Below are 23,110 nucleotides of genomic sequence, written 5' to 3'. Positions count from 1 at the left end.
TCACAAAATCAAGACGAAATACTGTGATAGCAAAATATCCTGAACTAGCACTGGGAAAAGAACTTTAAGGTTTCAGAACTGCTGACCTACTACAAATATTCTGTTATTAGTCTATAAACCAATTAATCTTTTGTACAACACTTCTGAATAATTCTGTCACATTATTTTTCGTTTTCTGTTTAGGAACTCAGAAACATTTTACTGCAAAACTGTAATAGGTAAAGAGCAACTTGGCACTGGTTTTTTCTTCTACAGAGTACAGATGTGCATCAGCAGTGATGAAACAATTTCCTAAACCTGAAACTATACCTGGAACTGCTAGGGCAAAGATCCCTGCCTGAAGCTTGAATGTGGGAGGCAAACACATCCAAGCCTCAGGTACTGCCTCTTTATCCATGTGCCTCTCTGTCCACTGGAAAACAACCCATAGCCATGAAGCTGTAGAGCAATATTCAGACTGCCAGAGAGACATCAAGTAACAGAATACTTCACTCACCAAAGCAGTATCTTCAGTTTCTTCATAAGACACTCTTATAACACTTGGAATGCTGGTATTAATGAAAAAATATCCAGAACCTCCTCTGATGAAAAGTTCTGCCTGTAAAACCAGAAAAGCATTCAAAATCAGAGAGGATCTGCCCAGCACACTGCTAGAACTGGAACCTGACACGTATCCTATCACTTTTGATGCTTCCCTCCCTGTATTTAGAAAGTAGCAGAATAATTCCTTACCTGTATGTCAGGGTGATTGTAAATGGAGACATCAGTAGGGTCCACTTTTATATCTTCCACTAGCATCAGCTCAATAGTGGCAGACACTGGGAGAAGAGGTTCATACTGCAAAAGACAATTCCAGCTGTTATAGCAAACACCAGGGTCAGAAAACAGCGCGAGTCTCCTGTATGCGCAGGGACGGTGGTGGCAGCAGGAGGAAGTTAGGTTAATAATCCAATAGCTGGCTGAGCTGCTCACTCTCTTCCACAGGTAAGATCATCCATGCTGCTGTTTCCTGCAGATCTGACCAAGGCACAGGACAAAGTCCTACACACCACCAGCTAACCCAGGCTGACATACAGACTGGGCAGGAACGCAGAGCCACGCTGTGGGTGCATGCAAAGCAAGGCAGCAGAGACAGGATCTTTGCTTCTACTTCCAGCTCATCTTTTGAGGATTCTTCTTGGCAGGCTACCACAAGAAATTCCTCCTTAAATATAAGTACATAAACACTGGACCAGATCCAAGTTTAATCATTCATTCGTAACAACATTAGCTTAAAAGGGAAAATGTTTTTTAGAGGAAGTTAATGTTATGTGCTCGTTTCACCTAATTAGTACAGTTATTTCCTTGATATAGAAATTATGTCATCTTTCCTTAATGACATAATAGGATGGTCCACTTAAAACATGAAACAATGGTCAAGACATCCTAATATACCATCTCTTATATTTTTATTTTTGTTTCTGTCTGTATGGACAGATTTGAGAGCAGAATATAGCAGTCTATTTCTAATCTATTTGAAAAAAACATACAAAGTACTTTAAGAAACAACACAAGAGCCAATGTAACTGTAGCAGAAGTGGTATCTGCAACTGCTCTGTCTAGAAAACTAAACAAGATTCCTCTCAAAGACTAGAAATTAAGAGAACTCAGGTGCCATTTTACATGTATGTATCTCACACTGAAAAAGCTTAAACTTATCTGAACTCAATGCAAAGTTTAGAGAACTCACTTTTTCAGTGATCTCTAAACACAAGGACGAATATTGAATATTGGTTTAATAAAGCAGAGCACAGTGAATAACAACATGATGGCAGAACAAGTATTCTTACTACCACTCAATTTTCTGAGGGGGCAAAGTAACTGTGTCTCTTGTCTAGTAATTTTGACAAAGTCACAGTAAAAATTCTTCAGTGGAAATGCACCTATACCATGCTTCCCAACAAGCGTACTGGAAACCTCATGGAAAAGACAAGAGCCAGCTGACAATACAGATCTTCTTCCAAAAAAATGTACTACCCAGATGCCAAACCTTGGCCATCCAGACAGAAATCTGTGCCATTGGATATTTCACATTCCAAGTGCCATTCTCTTACCTGCTTTGAATTTAAAATGCTGTAACTTCTAGCTCCATAATTGACTCTGCCTCAACTCTGTTTTCAGAGGACATGATTCAGAACCACATATAGTCAAAACCCACTTAAATCCTGCCTAACAAAACTAAGCAGAATTTCAATTTAGCAAAGCAGGTAATTTTGGGAGCTAGCTACTATGTGTGTCAGGTTATTCCATAGGCTGAAAGGTGCTGTTATATTCCATCTAAAAAAAAGTGACACAAACAGAAAATTGCCACAATAGTTTACATCTGTCTTCCATGTTCATCATCACTACTTTTCACTCTTGTTTTTCCTTACGTTGAGTATCTACAAACTGAAGGATTTCAGGGAGTGGCTAATGTCTTGTAAAATTAGAGCCTAGGCTTATGGCTGGCACTCTACAACTGAGCAGGCTCTGTCTTCTGTAAGATCAATGTGAGACTGAGTGGAAAAAAAAATAAGTGTTAGTCAGAGCCCAGATTTTACTTATGGTCCACATGAGGATATCAGCCAGCTTCTCCTCTGCTCATGCAGAACCTTTCTGCCTATTTCTGCAGTGGAAATAATACATTTGCTTTCCCCAGTGACAGCTGCACTAAGCTCATGGTTGCTTTAGTGAAGGACAAGCAGCAGAGATTCAATTCACTACAAAACCTAAAGCAAAACAAAAGCAACTAAAACAACTCTTTGTAATCCCCTTGCCCAGGTGGTTAAAATGAAAGAAAGAAGGAATTGGATATATTTGATATGGATAGCAGCATGTAGAGCAGAGGAAAGCAGGAAAGTAATGAACATTATAAAAACTTGGTGGTATATGAATCTGCCTTCAGAACCAGTTATGGAGCTGCCTTATTTTTACAGTACTGTGCCTTGAGGAAACAAATACACAGCAACACTGTGCACTGAACTTCATAGGAAAGGAAACAAAGAACCAAGAGTTCTGAGTACCGGTGTTTTAACTTTAGCTGCCTTGAGATGAGATTGCTGGTATCCTGCTGCAGTTGCAGAGATGGCAGCTGTTCCAGACTCATTGTGAACTTGAACAGTTTGCAAGCCTAGAATAAAACAAGTCAAATAAATCTGAATATGGGAAGAAAAAGATGAAATGTACACTGCTAATCTCTTCCATTATCATTCTAAACAGACAAGGATTTTCTCTCTCAAGACAGGCTCTAGGCACTGAGTTTGCTTCTTTTTTTCTTTAAAAGTGCACACTTAATATGCATGTTGAGGATAAACTGAAATACATCTGCAGATGACAGTAGCTTCACCAAATAGATTTAATCCTGATCATCTTCAAATAATTAAAATACTCATTTAAACTAATTCATACCGTGCATTTTCTTTTGACCAATTTCATCTTCTTTCCGAGTCAGCTTCATTGGCATATCAGGCTCAACATTAGCTAAGGATATATTTGTTGATTCCCAGATAACACTAAGAGAACTGAAGTTATCAAATTTACTGCCCCCTTGGTCATATGCAGCCAACTCCAATACTGGATTGTGATAATTTGAAACAGGAACCTGAAAAAGAAAGAATATTTTGAACTGAACAGATGCAAGAGGATTTTTTAATCATTAAAAGAAAAAATATACGCCAAGTTCCATGAGATTTATTATAACACTCATTACATGAGTAATGTTCATTAAAATGAGTTACCAGTGCAAAGTCACTAAGCTGTACTTCAACTGCAAGGGGTTTTTTTGGGGGTGGGATTTTTATTAGCCAGTAAATTACCTCAAAACAAAACTCAAATCACACAGCTCAATTACGTGGTCTTTAGAATTGAAACAATTAATTAAAATACTGCTATTTGTCAGAAGACATAGCTCAAAGTTCTAGTGTTCATCTTGTGAAACACATCAGGGATAGCAGTGTACCAACATCATCTGGCACGTAACAGCTGGAAAAATAGGTGAGCTCTGAAGTGACTTACAACAGGCAAAGATCTCCTTCTACTCTGGTTATTACATAAAAGATACTTTAAATGATTTATCAACCCAACACGCACTGTAGTTTTATGAATGTAGGATGACTTCTATATCTGCCTGGCAATATTAACATGACAAACACACAGTTTACTGAGCAGACAGCATGTGACAGCTCTCACCAAGGTACAGAAGAAAGTTCTTTGTGCTTGATAATCTACACATAGACATGGTCCATTTATTGCTACTCAGATTGGCAAGCCTGAATACATGGGTGTCCCTGAACAATACTCACTGTATATTCTTACATGGGTAACTGCACATCAGCAGGGTTTGGGCCTTTCCTAGTAAGACACAAATGTACCCTCATGGACTAATGCCTGTATGGTAAAATGTGTCTCTATATACTCAATGGAATAGTTGGATTAGATTGAAGTGGTGTAGGGAAAAAGCATGTTACTTAGAAACACTTGCTGGAAACATTTCCCCCCTCCCTCCTTTTTTCTTTTTTTTTCAAATAAAAACAAGTTTATCTCCAAACAAGACAGAAAGGCTTCCTCACAATGACACTTTTGGGAGAAGCCACAATCCAAACCCTTTTACATACGCTCCTGTTTCCTGGTAGGTCCCTTTAGAAACCTGTCTGACAAGTGTAGGACACTCACATTCAGACTGCTCTCTGCAGAAGCAGAACATGATACCAGTGTGTTCCAGAGCACTGGAGTTACTGCTTATCTTGCAGCAAACCAGATGCTTTGTTTCATATATGGAGGTCCAAACAGTGATATTTAAGTTTTAAAAACACATTATTTTCCTGTCACTCCTCAGGCTTACCACTTGTTTGTTTTGTTTCAGCCAAGGGCAAGAGAGATCAAGCTGAGGACTTCCATAAACAGGAGTTAAAGTGAGTTGTGAAGGGACAGCACAGATGAATTCCACAACAGCAGGCTCAACTGCTGGGAAAGGGTTGGTGGTTGTGGGGTTGTTTCCAACTGTTAGGGTAAGAACCTGTATAATTATGAAAAGAGGCAAGTGAGGAAAGAGAAAAGAACTACTGAGTTCAGGCATACTCTATTTCATGCATATCAGTTACACTCTGGAGTCAGAATGAACAAGCAAAAATACAATTCTTGGAGATTTAGAGCACAAACAAAGACGTAAGAGTAGGTGCATATTTCAAGAACAGTTCTATAGCAGTATCAAAGCACTATTCCTAGGAACTTTTCCCAGATATTCATGGTTATTACAACCACACTTGAGTCAAGCAACAAATCTTCTGTAACTTAAGCAGTTAACAAGCAGGTTTTTTTCTTGCAGAGGACAGAACAAGATTTGTGGCCACTTCAGTGAGCTTAAAAAGATCTTACGTTTTATTTTACATTCTCTGTTTAGCCCTCAACAAAACGGAGTGGGTATAAACACAGAGAAGGCTACCCCAGCTGGCTGAGGTAGCTCTGGTTACCTGCCTTATCCACCCTGCCATCTGGTCTAGACTACACTGAGGACAGTCAATGCACAGTCACAAACAAAAAATGTTTGTTCCTTTCTGAATTTGTGCTCACAGAAATAGCTACACTTCATACAGTGTCCACTGAGCGAAAGAGTTAAACAATTCAGCAGCCACATCAAATGCTTTGGCCTTGCAGAATTACAGGAGAAAAACACTAAATCAAAGCTAGATGCTTTATAAACTGGCCAGGGTGAGTAAAGCAGGATAAATCACTTTTGCATGTTGGAGAAAAGGAGAGCAGGTGGAAAATGACTCCAGCTACTATCTCAAAGATTGCACAAATATCAGAGCAGTAAATTCATATGGTTGACATTTCTTTGAATAAACAGAATCACAATGGAAGGTAAGTAGCTTGGTCAAGAGAAGCAGGTCAGACAGAAGTCAGTTTACTGTAGTAACCTTCTGCTACAATCCCATTTATGCAAAGTGAAGCTGCAGTTACTAGGATCTGTTTAACACATCCTATAATGTTTCTGTGACTTGGCTTTGCACTGCAATAAACCCATCCTAAACCACTTCATAACAATGTTATTAAAAGCTCACTCTGAAGCCTGTACCAGCATCACACTGCATAAACTATCCACTTAGCCAAGTTCTTTACCGGGTTATTATAAAAACTACTTGTTGTATAAAAGGTACATGGTATCATAAATCTGTCTGAAGCCTTTTTGCAGTTGCCTTAGCTCAGTGTTTGATGGAGGACAATACAAATACCTTCTGGCACTTACTTGTTCTCCCAGGCTTTTGCAAGATACTCTGACCCAGTGCTGGGTGTGATCTTGTAATGTAGGAGGTCCAAATAAAATCAGACCAACGCTTTCTGCATCCTCAGCAGTGATGTTCCTGAAGAACTTGGAAGGTTCTTGTACCCATGGCCTAGGTCCTCCTTCAAACAACAGATCTCTGGAGGAACCCAAAGTCACTAAAGCAGCAGATGGAGGATCAACAGTCTGTAATGAATGAGTTACAGCAAGGGAAAGACCCTGAAAATACTCTTCTGAACACATTTATAAAAAAGCATTCTACCACGTTTTTTTTAAATAGATAGTAATTTAATTTAATGGACTTTTACTCTTTAAAAATTCTTTCACTTGACAGTTCCCTCTCCAGCACATTTCTCTGCATTTAATTATTCTCCAGAAAAGCTGATACACACTGCTCAGGATGTCTTGGCATCTTCAAAGAATTACACTCAACTATTTAAGTGTATCTTTGACAGAAAAGCACATTTAAAAAATAAAATCATCATTACAGTCATAAATTTTTATGATTTGCACAAACTTAGTTCCAGATTTTGGGGGAAAAAAGCTGTGTCCAAACACATTAGACTTCAGGTTTGCAGGTTCAGTGCTCAATCTCTGTAGATAACAAGCACACTGTTTCATGTTTCCACACATTGACCCTCTACTCTGGTTCCTTCCTCCTGTTTTCTTTAGTGACCTGTCCAACAGTTGAAATATTTTTCTCTCATTTGTAGGGAAAAAGCACATATTTTCCCTGCCACAGAGCCCAGTCGCTGCTGCCTTCTTGCAAAGAACAGTTTATATACTAAGAAAGCACAAATCATAAGCTTTCATTTGACATTGCAGATACAGAATTGACTGCCCCCTTACTATCTTATTACATTAATTTTTAATCCAATAAAATGGACAGTAAATTAAAACCATTTCATATTTTAATTTTTCACATATTTCTCACATAATGTTCAACCCACCTAGAGTCTGCTGAAAACTAATTTACTCATTTAGGTGTCCTGTGCAAAACAAGATACACATCCTCACTCACATGAGGATTAACTCCTATTGCTGTCCCACATATTTCTTCAGGTGACAGTGACTCTTTTGCCTAAAGTCTGAAACACAGGCCAGGATATCCACCTCACTTTCCACTTCAGAAGTTGCAACTAGTTTGCTTTGGCACCACCCAGTCCTCTGCAGCTGCCTTGCAATGTCCAGGCAGCTCTCCTACATCCATGCTACACAGAGAAAGGGTTAAAGCACAATTCCCCAAAAGAGCTCAGCAGCTTTTTCCTGTGAATCAACCACCCACCTTATTTCTTTTAAGCATATTCACCGCATAATATCAACTTGGTATTTGTCACTGAATTGTGTCTTAAGTGATGGATTGCTTTAGGAAGAGTGAAAACAGACTTACTTTTAAAGGTGGATAAGCAGCAATGGTGATGCTAGCACTGAGGTGGACATGACCACGGGTGTAACTAACAAAAAGTGTTGTGTGTCCTTGAGCTTCTGCTTTCACTCTGACCCCACTACAAAACTCAGCAGTTGGCTTGAGCATTCCTGTCAGATAAATTAAAAAGATGTAAATACCTGTTTGGAGAGAAACATCAGGCATTTGAAAGCAACTTCAACATGTCCTCTTAACAGAGTGTTTCCACCAGAAATATGTAAAGACGTGTTTTCCAACCAAATGGGTAAAAATCTCACTACTGACTTTCATCTCAAATCCAACACTTAACAAAGGAGCCACATCTCACAAGCTTCTCAATGTTCCCACTGTCCTAAAAGGACATGAGTCTTTACTCTGGTACAAATATAACTTCTATCTCTTATTGAATATTTCAAGCTTGCTGTTCTAAAATGAAACTGGCTTCTAATTAAGGACAAATAAGTTACACTGTTTAGACAAGCCTTTGGGCACAGACCAGTTTGCACATCATTTCTCTAGCTGAAGGTGAAGTATTTTCCTAAAATTACTCTGCTCACTTCAAGGACATTTTGGGGTTTGGGTCTATTTTGTCTTCTATTGAAAAAAACAGTGCAACAGCATACTAGGTAGTGACATTTAAAATAGCTGCCTCTCAGGCAAACAGACAGTACAATGCAGGCTGGTTTTACTGGCTCAACAGCACAGGAAAGAGCTTCCATACAGGAGACCCTTGGGGGGGTGGGGGGGTGGAAATAAATTTAAAAAAATAAAAATCAATGGAACATCTGAATAACATACTGAATTCAGAAGAGACAACAAGCATGTTGCTGGATATCCACTCAGCCCAGCAACATCAACAGCAATCTTTGAAAGTAACATGCTTACTCCGTATTTTCATGAACCCGACACAAGGTGTTTCTTCTAGCAATGAGATTAACAATGACAAAGCTTTGGCAAAATTTAAGCAGCTGATTTGCAGAATGTATTGGAAGGAACCCCTAAAGGTCATCTAGTCCAACCCTCCCATGGTAAGCAGGGACATCTCCAACTAGATCAGATTGCTCAGAGCCCCATCAAGTCTGACCTTGAATGTCTCCACGGATGGGGCCCCCACCACCTCTCTAGGCAACCCATTCCAGTGACCCAACACCCTCATATTAAAGAAATTTTTCCTAGTGTCCAACTTAAATCTATCCCTTTCTAGCTTAAAACCGTCAGTTGTCCTATCATTACATGCCCTTGGGAACAGGTCTTCCCCAACCTTCTTACAGGCCCCTTTCAGGTACTGGATTGTCTTAGTCCCTTGTGAGCAAACAATGAACAGTGTCTTTAAAGAACTGAAAGTACTGCTGGAAAATTTGGGCAAATAAGTTATTAATCTTAGTGGTTTTGTTAAGTCTTCTAATGGTACCTCAAAACACAAAGTATGTGGATGCCTCTTATGAGAAAACCCACCAGCTTTGTTACAGAAGCATGTTAAAAATACTAAATCAGTAGAAAGACATACAGGAAACTACAAGTTCTATCCAATAAATTGCCAAAATGCTTTAAAAGTCCCTCAAAACATCAAAAATATCAAAGAGAAAATCTTAATAAAAAGGTAAATACATCCTCAAAATAAAACTACTCTGATTGCCACCTCTGAGGTTAAGCACCTCTGTGGGAATACTTTATACAGCAATTGAAACAGTGATTTAAAAGAGATGTCTGACTTAGTAACACTGTAATTTCACTTTCAAAACAAGAGGAGGGTCAAATCACCTTGGAGTGGTACAAACACACTATGGTTTTCTACTTCCACGACGAGATCAAAGTGTGAGCAGTCGCTCAGTGGGGCCGTCTCGCCCGTCTCCACATTTGTGAGGCCATGAATCCTCAGGGGCAGCTCCAATATTTGGCCAACACGTGCTTCAACGTGATGTGGTGTGAACTCCATCCCACTAGGTTCAGCTACATACACCTGAAAGAGGAAAGAGACACAGGACAGAGACGTTAGAACACAACTCCACAAAACAGTCCCAGGACAAAAGACTTCAATAGCTCTCCTTGCTTTGATTAGCCCAATCACACACTTCTCCTAGCTGCTGACTTCCCTCTGGTGGCTGGAAACAACTCTTGGATTAACATTGCTTTTGTGTTTACCTGCCATAAAAAGCTGTCAGGAAGGGCCAGGGAAAGCTTGCTGCTATTTTAGTGTTCTTTTCCCAGAAGAGTCCAAATTTACACCAGCTTGGAGATCCTTCCACTGCTACTCCTATAAGTCTGTCTCCTACTTTGTTGAGTTTCAAGTATGGACTCAGTTGTGTGCTGTCTCCAGGAGGTACTATCACCAACTGGGACAGATTTGGGATCCAGCCTTGACTTTAACAACATAAATATTTGAGCTAGACCTGACATAGTCAGCAAGGCTGCTCAGCTTCCACTGCCCACAGCAGCAGGTATGTGGAAGTTAAGGGACAAACATTTCACCGATGGTTTTCTTTTCTTTCTTGCATTTCTGTTGGGAAAACATTTTTAAAGCTGTCCAGGGCTCAACATTTCCCCACAGCGATGCGCCAGAAATCCAAATAAGTGAACCACTATCTCCTGCCTAATCTAACAATCTTCTGCTTCAACATGTAATCTTTATGTGAGAGATACTTTTGCAATCAAAAGCACTATTTTTTTGAAATAAGACCATAAAAATAGATATTTGTGTTGTAACAGCTGGTATGTTGATGAAAAAGCCTTAACTGTCTTATTTGTTGTTCTGATTTGCTACTTTTTCCATAAATGTTCAACAATCCACCACAGACTGGCTGCATATTTCACAACAATCACTCATTTCATTTGCAATACCTTAACTTCCTAACCATCTGCAACTGGCTTCAGGATAGAATATTGAACCATATGGTACCAAGTTAAAACTGCAATCCTTGTGGAACAGTTAACTATTCCTGCAACCTGCTCACTGGGTCCAGTAAAAGAGAACTCTTCAGAGTTGATTCCACAGAGAATGCAATTCCTGACACCAGAAAAAGACATTAAAAAATAACCTATTCAGATTGTTTAATACACTGCTCTGAAAGCTCACATGGAGAGAACTATCTTTTCTGTTTTCAGGCCTTGACTTATATTTGAGAATAGGAAGTTTTAACCAAAAATCTTCATTCCTGTATGTCCTGCTGGTAACTGTGACACAGTTACAGAGCAAGTCTGTAAATTAAATGCTGCACAAGACTTTGTGACTTTTTAAAATGCATTTGTTATTTTAAGCACGAAGTTTAGTACGTCTCAAATTTACTTTGTAGAACTGACATAATATATAAGCTAATTAGCTTAATGAAAAAAACCCATCAAAAACCCTCAGAAAACCCTGCATTAGTAGAGGTAGCTGTTGCAAGTACAGCTTGCCTAGAAAGATCTTTCCCAAAACATACATACTAAAAAAAAAAAAAAAGAAAGAGAGGAAGATACCTATTTACAGTATCTTCTTACATAGCTGTGTCTTCATTACAGGACAGACTTGGCAGTCTTGACCAAACACATTTTTTAACAGTTTTGTCCAAAGAGACTGTGGTGTATCAGAAGTGCAGCACAGCAATTCCAGTAGTACTGCACATGGGAATGCTTTAAAATCATGAGGTGCTTTGTACAGCTAACGTATCTACATTTGATGCAATCCTCTTGTTCCCTACCAGCTGCTAAATTGCAGACATGTATCCTGGAAGGAAGGTGCACTGCCCAGGCGTGGCAAGATGTGCTTCCTAAATCAACTTGTATGCTCCCTCAGAAACAAAGCCCATCACCTTTATAAAGCCTTAGGCAGATGGAGGCTGTTTGCCAGCCTGAATAGCACCTGCCTGGCACAAACAAACCTCTTTCATTTATGACCAGGCAGTGAGACAAACACGGCCTCTGGATCCCAGATGAGTTGCACGTGCTCAGTGCACCATCCTTTCATTTTTCTGAGGTCAGGAGCCAATTTCCTCTTCTCTGACAGGTTTCTATCCAATGCTCAGCTCTTTGCAAAGGGCACAGAGTTAAAGCAACAGTTTAAAATGCCTGAATCTGTGAAGGCAGCTGAACAGTACAACTTCACAGCAGTGAATACTGACTTCTAGCTTCTGTTCTATCATGTAGCAGGTCTGGCAACTCTTAACAGCTTGACAGAGATCAAGTACTGACATGGTTTCATTATGGAAAAAATTTGTGTCTAAAGGATACAAGGAGATATTTCCAAATCAATAACATTATAGAGAAAAACACTCAAGAGTGTAGAGTGACAGTGTTAAGCACTGTTAACCAGAGCAGCTTCTTCACCTGTCTTGGCACACTCTTTCCTGTGGGGCCATTACATAGACTGTTCCTGTATTTTCTTCACCCCATACCACACACTGACCACCCTGACCAAGTACTAAGAACAGGGTATGATATGCACAGAGACCACAAAATCCCTCTTGGGAGGTATATTTTTCATTCCCATTTTCTCTTAATTTTCCTAAAAAATTATTTTTGTCTTGGCCAGCTTTGGTATCTAGATTTATTATGTGGCACTGTATTCATTTCAGCCACTTCTCCAAGCAGGAGTTTCCTTGTGCAGCTTAATGGTATCTGTCATCCTTTCATACTGAAGGAAAACATCCACCTCTTACCCTGCAGAATGCATTTTTAGTCTGGCTTCTCTGCTTAGATGGCTCAGCAAGCAGTAAATTACTATCTCCTTTTTGCACTCAAAACTTTCAACAAGAAAAGAGACTTGCCAATGAAATCAGAAAGGGGCAAAAAATAGGAGTAAAGTTAATGAAGTGGAGAGAGCCTGAATCCCCTGAAGCACAGACTCTAACTGAGCACTTAACCTGCCACAGGACAAGCAGGGAAACTACTTGGAGAAGGGAATGACTATGGCATTCTCAGCTTCTTCACTGTTTCCAAAAGCCATATTGAAGAGTGACCTGGGGAAATAAGTTTTACCTTCATTTCTCCATAATGCAACGGATTCTGAACATCAGTTGCCCGAATAACACTGATGCCAATGTCACTGCCAGTTGTCATTACTCCTTTGGCTGTCACTGTAGCAACTGCCTGGTTAGAAGAGAACCAGCTGAATTTTCCACTTCCACCATGAGCCTAGAATACAGGGAGAACATATTTCAAATATTTTATAAAGTATATGGTACTCACGTTCTTAGCTGTCAAACCTTTGAATATCTTGCACAAAACCCAGGGACACACTGAGCCACAACAATGCTATTACTGAGGAAACACAAAGTAACACTTCAGAACTTTCAAATAAGCAAGCTGAAGCCAGAGATGAGAAGATTACTACCCTTCCTTCATTTTAATTCAGCTTTCTTCATGCTCATATCCTTTGTGCTCATCAGTGCTGTTAACCCACACATCCCTCTCCAAGGTGCAGAAGCCTGGTCCTTACAGCTCCCAGTGACTGACAGTGCTGAGGCAGCAGAGCTGTTCACAAACAGGCAGCCCAGAGGCCTGCACATGGGGCCATTGTACTTCTCAGAACTCACACTGTCTCTGTTGCTGACAGCCAAAGGGCTGATCTTGGGTCCCAGAGTTGCTAACCTAACACGCTGTACCTGCTAGCTTCTTTCAATGGGAATTGTTAAGGGATCTGAAGGGAACAGAAGGTGGAAGGCAGGGAGGGAATAACACAAGACGGGGGGGGAAAAACAAAAAGAAAAATAAAGTTACTCTTCTTAGCATTACTTCCTTATTTTCATGCTGCAGATCAGCAGATCTACCTGCAGCCATTCCATAAACATGCTGCTCCAGCAACTGCTCAGTTCTGGAATACATATGGGAACTGCCCACTCCTGCCAGCAGCACCGCGAGGCCTGCGAAGCGGCCAGGCTGCAATCCAGCCAGGGCTTTGCAAGGCAGGAGTCAGCAACTGCCTCTTAAAAGCTCAGGTTTATCATGCAGATTCCCATAAAAAACCCACGAAAAACCAACAACAACATAAAGAAAAACCCACCCTTTTCCTAGAGCTGCCAGCTCTTGAAGGGTTATTTCAAAACTAGAAGAGCTTGAGTGAGTGGAATGTTATTCTGCAGAAGGGTAAGAACTACTTACTTGATATTATACATCAATAGAGACAAATTATTATACCCACTGAATGAGCCCTTGGCAGCCAAGGTAATATCTGCTGCAGGTCCATACTTTAGAAAGTGAAGGGCAAAAAACATAGCACTGTCCTCCTAGATGTATAATCCTAGTTACTGAAGAAACGTAATCATTATAATGCTGTAAAATGTATGTTTTAAACATCATTACTATGAGCTACAGGAAATGTCTGCTGAAGCAAATACTGTGTTGAAAGGCATCCTGAGAATAACACCATTTTTAAAGCAAATTTAAAAACCCAAATCAAACCACCAAAAAGCTTTCATACTCCAAAAAGAAATTTCAAAGTTCCATCAGATTAGAAGAAGAGTGAACATTACTTCCTTTTTTTTGTTAGCTTTTGGTCTAACTCATTCCATAAATAAACTAAAAATGAACAAGATGATAAATCTTGTATAGAAGGACAGTGTGAAAAATAAATCTAAATTATGCAGGATCTTAGCTAATAACTTTAACCAGGGGCAAAAAAAAATAATAAAGTCTATCAAAAGGACAGTAATTTCCCTTTTTTCCTTCCCATGAGCAAGTGCACAACCTGATTAAAGAAAGAGCACTGGACAAAGACAAATGGATGACTAGGAAAGATGGTGTGTGACAGGAGGAGATGCATGGGATGTACTGAGAAACGTTTAGAGAATGTAAAAGTTCAGAATGTTTTGTAAAGATATTTTCAGTTAAAACATGGGAATGAAAACATGAAACAAATATCTATTTCTTAATAATTCTATGGAGTCACATCTTATTGCTATACAAACCAGATTAATTACATTTGTCTCTCTAGCAATCAGTTTGCACTGAGGAGAGAAAGGGTAAAACCAGCTTCTACTTCAGTCTAATTAATCCACAGCCCACTGGCTGAACTCCACTCCACTGTTAGGACTGATGGTGATGCCCTCACTGGAAAAAAAATAACCTCCATGTGCTTGGCTTCACAAAGATGGCACTTCACTTCTCTAATGCATGGAAGAAAGGAAGTGTCCTTTTTTCCTTGTTCCTTGCAATAGTAGCCATCTTATCAGCAAAAATATGAAGAAAGCAACAAACAAAAACCAGACGGCTGACAAAGTAAAACCTAAAAGACATTCTGATACCATCTGGAAGGAGTTACTTCAGCTATAAACAGAATTTGGCTAGTTCCAAAAATCCTTTTCAACTTATTTTCAGAAAAAGTCAATTCACCAATTTAAAACAGCCTGACTCAAAAACTAGTGTAGGAGGCAAACACTAATCTACAGGCAGGAACAGCAGCCAAGCTTTGTGCTATTTTCTACAACCACCAGTATTGTTGAATGGGCAGAGTGGGAAAATGTTCTCAGTTTCAGTAAATGCAAATTATTTCAAATGTCAGGAGAAAAAAAGTTTTTATGTATTTAATGAAAAAAAAAATATCACAGTAAAGTAAGAATATTGATGCAGATTACTGGAGCAACATGAATGAATGTTCTCTAGTGAGATATTTAATGATATATGCAAGAGAAGTCAAGACAATAACAGAACTGTAAAAGAGGTGTGAAACAGAAAATTGCACTTATTTTCCCTTACTTGGAAAACTCAAGCAGAAGTTATGATCAAGCACTGAAAATGCTTATTTGTACTAAGAATTTTTACCACAGTCTGCTGGTGTTGCTGGGTGTAGCATGAACTAAACCAAACTAATTGCACAGAAATTAAAATATAGATGAGAGTGCTAGACTCTATGGCAGTAACTTCAGATTTACACCAGAGTGCAATTTTAGCCTACGAGATTGACTCCTTCAATTCAGACACTGTGTCCCACTGCCTCTTTCTGCACCCTGTTCACTTGAAGAGAGACCCAACACTCAGCAAGACTTCATGGTAAAAGGGAGAGGTAGGAACTGTACACAAAACACCTGAGAATGAGATCTGGGTATCACTGTACTGGGGTAAGAGTCCAGGCTGGGGAAGCACAGTGGTCTTTTCTCCAGTTAAGACTACACTCTAGATACTGGAAAACAAGCAATTTGCCTCAGGAAGTGTATGGAAGGAAAGACACACACAAGGAATGTAAGAAAAACATCACTTTAGACGGGCACACTATAAATCAATCTGTGGCCTTTGCCTCCCTATAACTTTTTATTAGAAGCAGCAGCAAATGACAGTGATGTTCACAGGGTGCTGCTCAGGAACCTTGTCATGCGCTGCTGGCAGTCACTGATCCACACTGACAGCATGGTGGGGAAGATCACCTAGTCCAACCCCCCTGCCAGAGCAGGGTCACCTACAGAGGATCCCACAGGAGCACATCCAGACGGGTTTGGAATGTCTCCAGAGAAGGAGACTCCACAGCCTCCCTGGGCAGCCTGTCCCAGGTCTCCGTTACCCTCACAGGAAAGAACTTTCTCCTCATGTTTAGCTTGACCTTCCTGTGCTCCAGCTTGTGCCCATTGCCCCTTGTCATTGGACAGTGAGGAAAAGAGACTGGCCCCAGCCTCCTGACACCCCCTGTAGAAGCACTGATGAGATCCCTCCTCTGTCTCCTCTTCTCCAGGCTGAACAGCCCAAGCTGTCTCAGCCTTTCCTCATACGAGAGATTCTCCAATCCCACAACCATCTTTGTTGCCCTGTGTTGGACCCCTTCCAGTAGCTCCTTAACCTTCATGACCTGGGGAGCCCAGAACTGGACCCACTTCTCCAGATGTGGCCTCACTAGGATAGAATAGAGGAGGAGAATGACCTCAACCTACTGGCCACACTCTTCTTGATGCATCCCAGGATGCCATTGGCCTTCTTGGCCACAAGGGCACATTGTTGGCTCATGGTCAGCCTGTTGCCTCTAGTCCTTACTATGAAGCTTACTACCTAGGATGTTTTCTGTAATTCCAAACCACTCAGTGCATATGTGTGCAGTGCATGTCTGAGGGAGACAGGAACCAAACAAGAGACAAGAGGTACAAGTTGGTGGGGCTTTTATGTTTGCTGATTTCTTGTGTGCTTTTTTAAAATTACACTTTAATTCCTGCAACTAACATGCAACAAAATTCCTCCAAATATAGTTTTGGGTATCACTGTGCCTGAAGTATCCAAAGCCAAAATCTATTTAAGTGGTTTCATGCCTTGCTACACCTGCTTGAGCGACACTTCCTGCAATTAGACCTCTTTGGCATACCTGGATGGGGTGCTGGTTGACTCCTGCTTTTGGCTGCCAAGGAAACGTCAAAATACTGGGTGTAAGAACTATGGGAACATATATTTCTACATCTTGCTGCTTTCGTACTGGAACCGGTAACATATGGACACCTCCATCCTGCAAAAAGCAAGAGCACAGCATTATAAACGGCACCACAGCTCTTTCTAGAATTAATGTTTAGGTCTTTATATATAGACAAGTTGTTGAGAACATCTCAGAGAGAAAGGAAAGCAGTTATTTAGGGTCACTTATGAACAGTGTTACTTGTGAGCAAACAGTCAGCCCCTTGCAGCAAAGTGTGCTATTGTATTAAATGAACAGCATTACTACAGAGATACAGGTGCCCACCTCCACTTAAAAGGCCAACAGCCACAAGAAATCCAGTCTTTCCTACTCCTAGTTTTTGAGACCTCATCTGGAGAGCTAATTCCGCAACTCCACACCTGCTTTTACTAGTTGCTCATTCCACTCACAGTAGGAGAAGACAAAACTCTAAGACTAACGACCTAAAGATCCATTTCTCACTCATCTGGTAACACTAGCCTTAAAAACTTAGCTGTCATTGTAATGTCATAGCCCTCTGGCACACCATACTGCTCCTGACTGGAGTTCTGAAGGAAAACTTCAACAGCTCTCAGTAGACCTCATTTCATTCAAGAGTACCTCTCAAACACAGAGCACGAGCACAGCTTATCATATACAGGGATCTACTAAATCCTAGTCAAGCAAATGGGTGTTGAATTTTTCCAAGTTCCAAGCAAAAGCAAATCACTTTCACACCACGTGCCCTAGTTAACCATACATTCAGCAGCCTGCCCAACTAGCAGAAAGTTAATGAATATTAATTTGAAGGAGTTTGCAGGCTGATACATTTGGCAGATTTTCATTCCAGCATTTAGCATCACTTACCAAATGAGAGAAAACTTTCCAAATGTAACTGAATGCAGAACAAGGCCAGGGTATGACACTGATGATCCTACCACAATAAATTGTAAAATTCACTCAGAGAATGTGAGAGGACCAGCACAAGGATACAACATGTGCCCACATAAGTATCTGCCATGAAAAAAACAATCACCACTAGTTTCACAGGTGTTTGCCACACACTCGGCAGTAAAATCCCACAGTCTTTATTTAAGCAAATCCTCTGTTGACTCAATTGACAGTTTTCCTGAAGTAAGGATTTTAGAATTTGGTTCTTAATCTGTTTAAATAAAGGCAGCTTAGACCCATGTAATTCTTAGGTTTGCTGTGTCACTATTAAGTCACCACTGCAGAAGTAAACTATTTTTATGCCTATCAGTGAAGTAGAAGTTTTTATTATCAACATACCTGATCTATTACTGATGTCAGTGCAGCATCAATAACAGTCTGACCCTTCTTTATTGCTTTCACATAATGATACGACCCGTTCAGAGACGACTTCAGCACCTCAAAATATTCTTTGGACAGCTTTGTATTGATTCTGATATTCTAAAACCAGAACAATAAAGAGATATTGCCACAGGTAACTGATACTAATATTGTAATGACAGCCATAAACATGTTAGCTACAAATCCATGAGAAAATATCTGTTTAATAACATAGTACAAAGAAACTTTTCTGAATCAGAGTAAGAATTTTTCTCTATGAAAGTTTCAGTCTTTCAACAAGATTTTCTTTCAGACACTGCATTAACACCACAGCAAACATTTGCTTCTTAAAATTATCAGCTATATGTAATTTAACATGAAAAGTAACAGTATTTGTAACACTAAATAATACATATTTCATAATAATTTCTTTCTTTTACCATTCTTAAACACAAAAGGGAAGAACAAGCACATACACTGCCCCGATAGCGCGTTTCTGAAATCCAGCTGAAACTCAGCTATTTCTCAGGAAGCAAACAGTGCAAATCAAATAACATTCACAGAAGGTCAGTATTCGGAAAAGCAATAATTTAATAACATTTTTCTGCTTGCAAAGGAACTATTTAAATCTTGTTTGATTTATTTTTTAAGAGCAATGTGTCTAGCACCTAGAAGTCATCTTAACTCCCAAACCGTAAAGTGCTGTAACGCTCACTGATTATCTAAGCTCTTCCCATGACCAAGTGAAAGGAAACAGGTAGCTCCCCAAAACTGTTATAAGTCCACCTGAGCCCTCATTCTTTAAGAGGAAAGAGTGCCCCTAAAGGTGATAATCTTTTATTTTGGGGGCTCTGATGAGATGAAATACTATATTGGGACTGCTCTCCAGCTATTACTACCATTCCCAATTTCCAGTGCAATGCCCACGCTACAATTATGAAGGGCATTGTCCAACTTCTTCCAGCTTTTTCTGCAGGACTTAGACTCCAGTGTGCACTTTATCTTGCATCATCCAGAATGCTTTATTTTATCAAAAAGAAACTAACAAATCATAGGTGGAAAAGCGAAAAGGCAAGAAACATGCTTTGAGGTGTTCTACCTCACTATAAATAAGAAACTGCTCAACTGATTTCAGAGAAAGCCAGGATTTAGGAGACAGACACTCAGAAGTATATCAACATTTGTACTTACATCAGATAAATACACCTTATTGCTTGATTTATCATACACTTCGATTGTGATTTCATAAAGTCTGCCTGTTTCTAGGACCCATCTGTCACCTGGATGAACTGTAAATCCTACAAAACACGAAATATTGACCAGCATGAACCAAGGGCCTCTTTACATAATGAACAGAAGCATTTTCCATCTGGTGCCTACACTGAAGATGCACATTCATTGGTTTAAGCTGCTGAATGCAGACATGAAACAAAGTAAATATTTACTACTAAACCTATTTCACATCGAACTGCTTTTAGAAATAAGCTTACTTTTCTATGGACAGTAATACAAGAAATGGAAGCATATATATATACACATAGAAAAACACCAAGGTAAAAACAAGGCAAGAAATATGAAGCCATCAGGGAAACTGCAACCAGTACCAACCTAGATACTCAGGATTTACAACATAGATGGTGCTGTTGGGTAGCCTGGAAACCCCCTGCATGCGAATACCTGGAGTCTCAGTGAAGGAACAGAAAAGTTTTGACAAAAGTCAAGTAAAGATCAGCTTGCTCCTGGGGCTCCTTGTGCCTCTCTGGGTATTTAAAGTTAATTGTACAGTGGAAAGTCCTGAAAGACAGTGAGCATTTGAGAGAGCTCCCACTAGAGAATGTAGTGCTCTAAATATAAAAATTAAACAAAGCTCCATCACATTTTCACATTGACTGAGGGGGACAGACATGATTTAATTGATCTTTTGCCAACCAATTTCTCAGAACACTTCAAGGCACCAGGCAGAGTCTTTTGAGACTGATTTCACAGCAGTCCTGCTTTCTATGGCTCCACCTGGTGCTCCTGATTTTCCAGACTACTGGCACAAACATGGATAATTTTTTTGTGCTGCAATAGGTGGAAAGTTTGTCTCCTGCCACAAAGATTTGGATGAAAAAGCATCACCTAGGAAGGATACTCTTGTGCCCAAGGACGAGGTTGGTTTGTCCCTGATACAATGCAGTAACAACCAGTGTTGCCTGGTCCAACTTGGCAACTGGCCAAGATGGGTCTGCCTGGGGACCAGGTATGTTGTTCTGTAGCTGCAGCTCGTACTGCTCAGATGGCATCATTAATTCTGCAGATAAAAGAAGACAACACATGAAACAATAACAGCTCATGTCTCAGTGTTCACATGCTGCTAATTATTGCTGATTCATTGTTATTGATGCCTCGTGCACCCATTAAATGTCTTTTAGAAATAGCATTTCTACTTCTACCAACAGGCACACACACACCCAGACTCTGGCGTAACATTACTTCATGCTGCAATTACCAAATAATATCACCCTGCAGTTCAGACTTAACATCCAATTCATTTCCAGCTTCAAAAGTGGACAGAACAATTTCTGTTACTCCATACTATGTTACCCCCCCATGCAGAGAGCCTGGTTTACCAGTCCAGGAAAAAAGAAAAACAGAAGAATAACGTCATTACCAGCACAAGCTCCTTGTAAGCAACAGATGCAATTACAAACTTCCACACCTTTATATGGATATAAAGCCAGCTAACCCACACTTGTAGAAGTGGAGCAAATCCATTTGTCACGAAAATGCTTTCTGTTAGAAAAGCTAGCTATCTAAATTTGATTTAACTAAGAAACTCAGACAGTTCCTTGGTCAATGTGAAATAAATTATAGTGTTAGCTCCTGTTCTAAGATAACCTTAGCTTCAGGTCCACGACAAATCAGTAAGTGTATAAATCCTTTATAGACACAAAGTATTTGAGAGAAAAAATAAACAACAGCTGTATTATCATGTGGTTTAGGAAAACATTATTAAATATTCACATGGTATTTTAAACACAATTAAAAATTTCTCAGCAGTTAAAAATTCACACAAAGTATTATAAACCCCCCCCAAACTAAGACAAACCTGTAATCTTCCCTTGCCTTATTTTCTGAACTCTGTACTGAATTGATGTTCCCACCAGAAGATAAATGTCATACGCTGGACTGAAAAGGATGTTTTCCAAAATAAGCAACCTGATTTCTGCAGGTTGTACATGCTGTTGATTTGAGGGGGGAAAAAAGAAAAAGCAACCACATTTAAAGCAGTTCATTCGTTTGAAACAGACTGTGCAGTAATAACTTATAATCTATGAGTGAAAAATATTACTTGCTGTAATTGCCTATTTATTATAATCTCAAATTTTGTCACAAGAGGGAAATGCAAAGGACAGTGGTTGGTACAGAGATCTGCTCTGTGCAAAGGTGAAAAAAAATCGACTCTGTGGACATCATTTTTGTTCAGCTTTCTGGAGAATAGAGGAAAATTTGAGAGGTCCACAGTGACTATTCAGAAACCTAGAAATTTACTTTCCTTCCTGTAAAACATAGTACCCCCATACAACACCACCTTTATAACTTCACTGAGGGATCTGTATCAAGCTCATTGGTCTACTCAACTAGGAATACAACGGATAATTGTACAAATTCTCTTACAGTTATTTCAAGGCTGTTCACTAAAAATGGGCAGTCTGGATGCAGTAAAAGATTTAAAGAAACTACTAAGCAGAAAGCCATAAAAGTGCAAACAGAACAAGATTACTTCAACTGGACTTACCACCTCAAAACTAATTCAGAAAAACAAATACTAGAACGGAATAACAAGCTATGAGCATTCCAGAAAGAAAGTCAGACATACCATGTAGAGTAACTATATTCAGCACAATCAGCTAAGATAGAACTGCAGCAAAAAGAAAATTCTTAACATGCCCTATTATTTGTGCCATGTTACTAGCAGAGCATACATTCAGATATTATTTTCATGGAATACTTTTTACAGGTATGGGTTAGATAAGTCCAAGTCAATTCAGCTTTAAGCAAAAACAGTAAGCACAACAAAAACAGACTGCAGACATTAGATGAACTTCAGAAAACCCTCACCATTTTATACAAGGATTTTTTTTAAGGGGTAGTATTGAGCTGATGCAATGTCAAGTATCCCTGTAAGCAATAACCCATAAAAACTCTCAAGTGTTTGTAAATTCTATTAAGAGAAAAACCAATTCTGTTACCAGAGTTAAATGAAAAACCCAGTCACCATAAGTTACAAAAAGAACCAGCATGGATCCATAGCAGCTGGGAAGGCTGCCAGCTCTGCAGTCCAACAGCTTTGCAGCACTGACACCATGATCCCAAAGCCCTTCCTTGGAGACCAGAAGTCTACTGGGGCAGAATTAGGTACTAACAAGGTATTCATATGACACTAACTTCTAGCACAACAGGAAATAAAGGTATATCCAATACAGTGATTCTTGTTCTAGCTGTTTGTTTATTGGAAAAAAGACCTAAAATGTTCTAAGTTGGTCGTTTTTTAAAAAACCTAAAGGGCCAATGCCCTATCCAGCATGATGTTAGTTATATACATAATACGGCTATCAAGAGTAATAAAATTGCACAGAAGTATTTGAAGTGTGTTTCTGTGCCACAGGGCCTTTTGTCAGAGAGCTATGCTTAGGAATGAGCTCTGGCACATGCACCCTCCTGGATTAGGCAACTGCACCAAACTTGGACCCTTCCAGGGTGATCATCTGCGATACAGGCTACAGAGACAGTGCAG

General features: G+C 39.7%; 1 protein-coding gene across 1 annotated transcript in view; it reads right to left on the bottom strand.

Annotated features, from left to right (window-relative positions):
* Window positions 1-23,110, bottom strand: part of NUP210 (nucleoporin 210) — a 60,945-nt gene that overhangs the window by 20,818 nt on the left and 17,017 nt on the right. Inside the window, exons 6-20 of the mRNA XM_051627458.1 lie at window positions 21,422-21,554; window positions 20,465-20,623; window positions 19,939-20,007; window positions 19,522-19,628; window positions 18,310-18,450; window positions 16,957-17,094; window positions 12,657-12,812; window positions 9,465-9,663; window positions 7,689-7,834; window positions 6,263-6,484; window positions 4,859-5,032; window positions 3,427-3,619; window positions 3,042-3,148; window positions 733-837; window positions 497-598 (exon numbers count right to left, since the gene is read on the bottom strand). Coding sequence (XP_051483418.1) covers window positions 497-598; window positions 733-837; window positions 3,042-3,148; window positions 3,427-3,619; window positions 4,859-5,032; window positions 6,263-6,484; window positions 7,689-7,834; window positions 9,465-9,663; window positions 12,657-12,812; window positions 16,957-17,094; window positions 18,310-18,450; window positions 19,522-19,628; window positions 19,939-20,007; window positions 20,465-20,623; window positions 21,422-21,554 — 2,151 coding nt within the window. The remainder of the gene's footprint in view (window positions 1-496; window positions 599-732; window positions 838-3,041; window positions 3,149-3,426; window positions 3,620-4,858; window positions 5,033-6,262; window positions 6,485-7,688; window positions 7,835-9,464; window positions 9,664-12,656; window positions 12,813-16,956; window positions 17,095-18,309; window positions 18,451-19,521; window positions 19,629-19,938; window positions 20,008-20,464; window positions 20,624-21,421; window positions 21,555-23,110) is intronic.

Source organism: Apus apus, chromosome 9 (genome assembly GCF_020740795.1).
Source record: "Apus apus isolate bApuApu2 chromosome 9, bApuApu2.pri.cur, whole genome shotgun sequence".
NCBI lineage: Eukaryota > Metazoa > Chordata > Aves > Apodiformes > Apodidae > Apus > Apus apus.
Note: the sequence above shows the minus strand (reverse complement) of the source record. Positions and strands in the feature narration are given on the sequence as shown.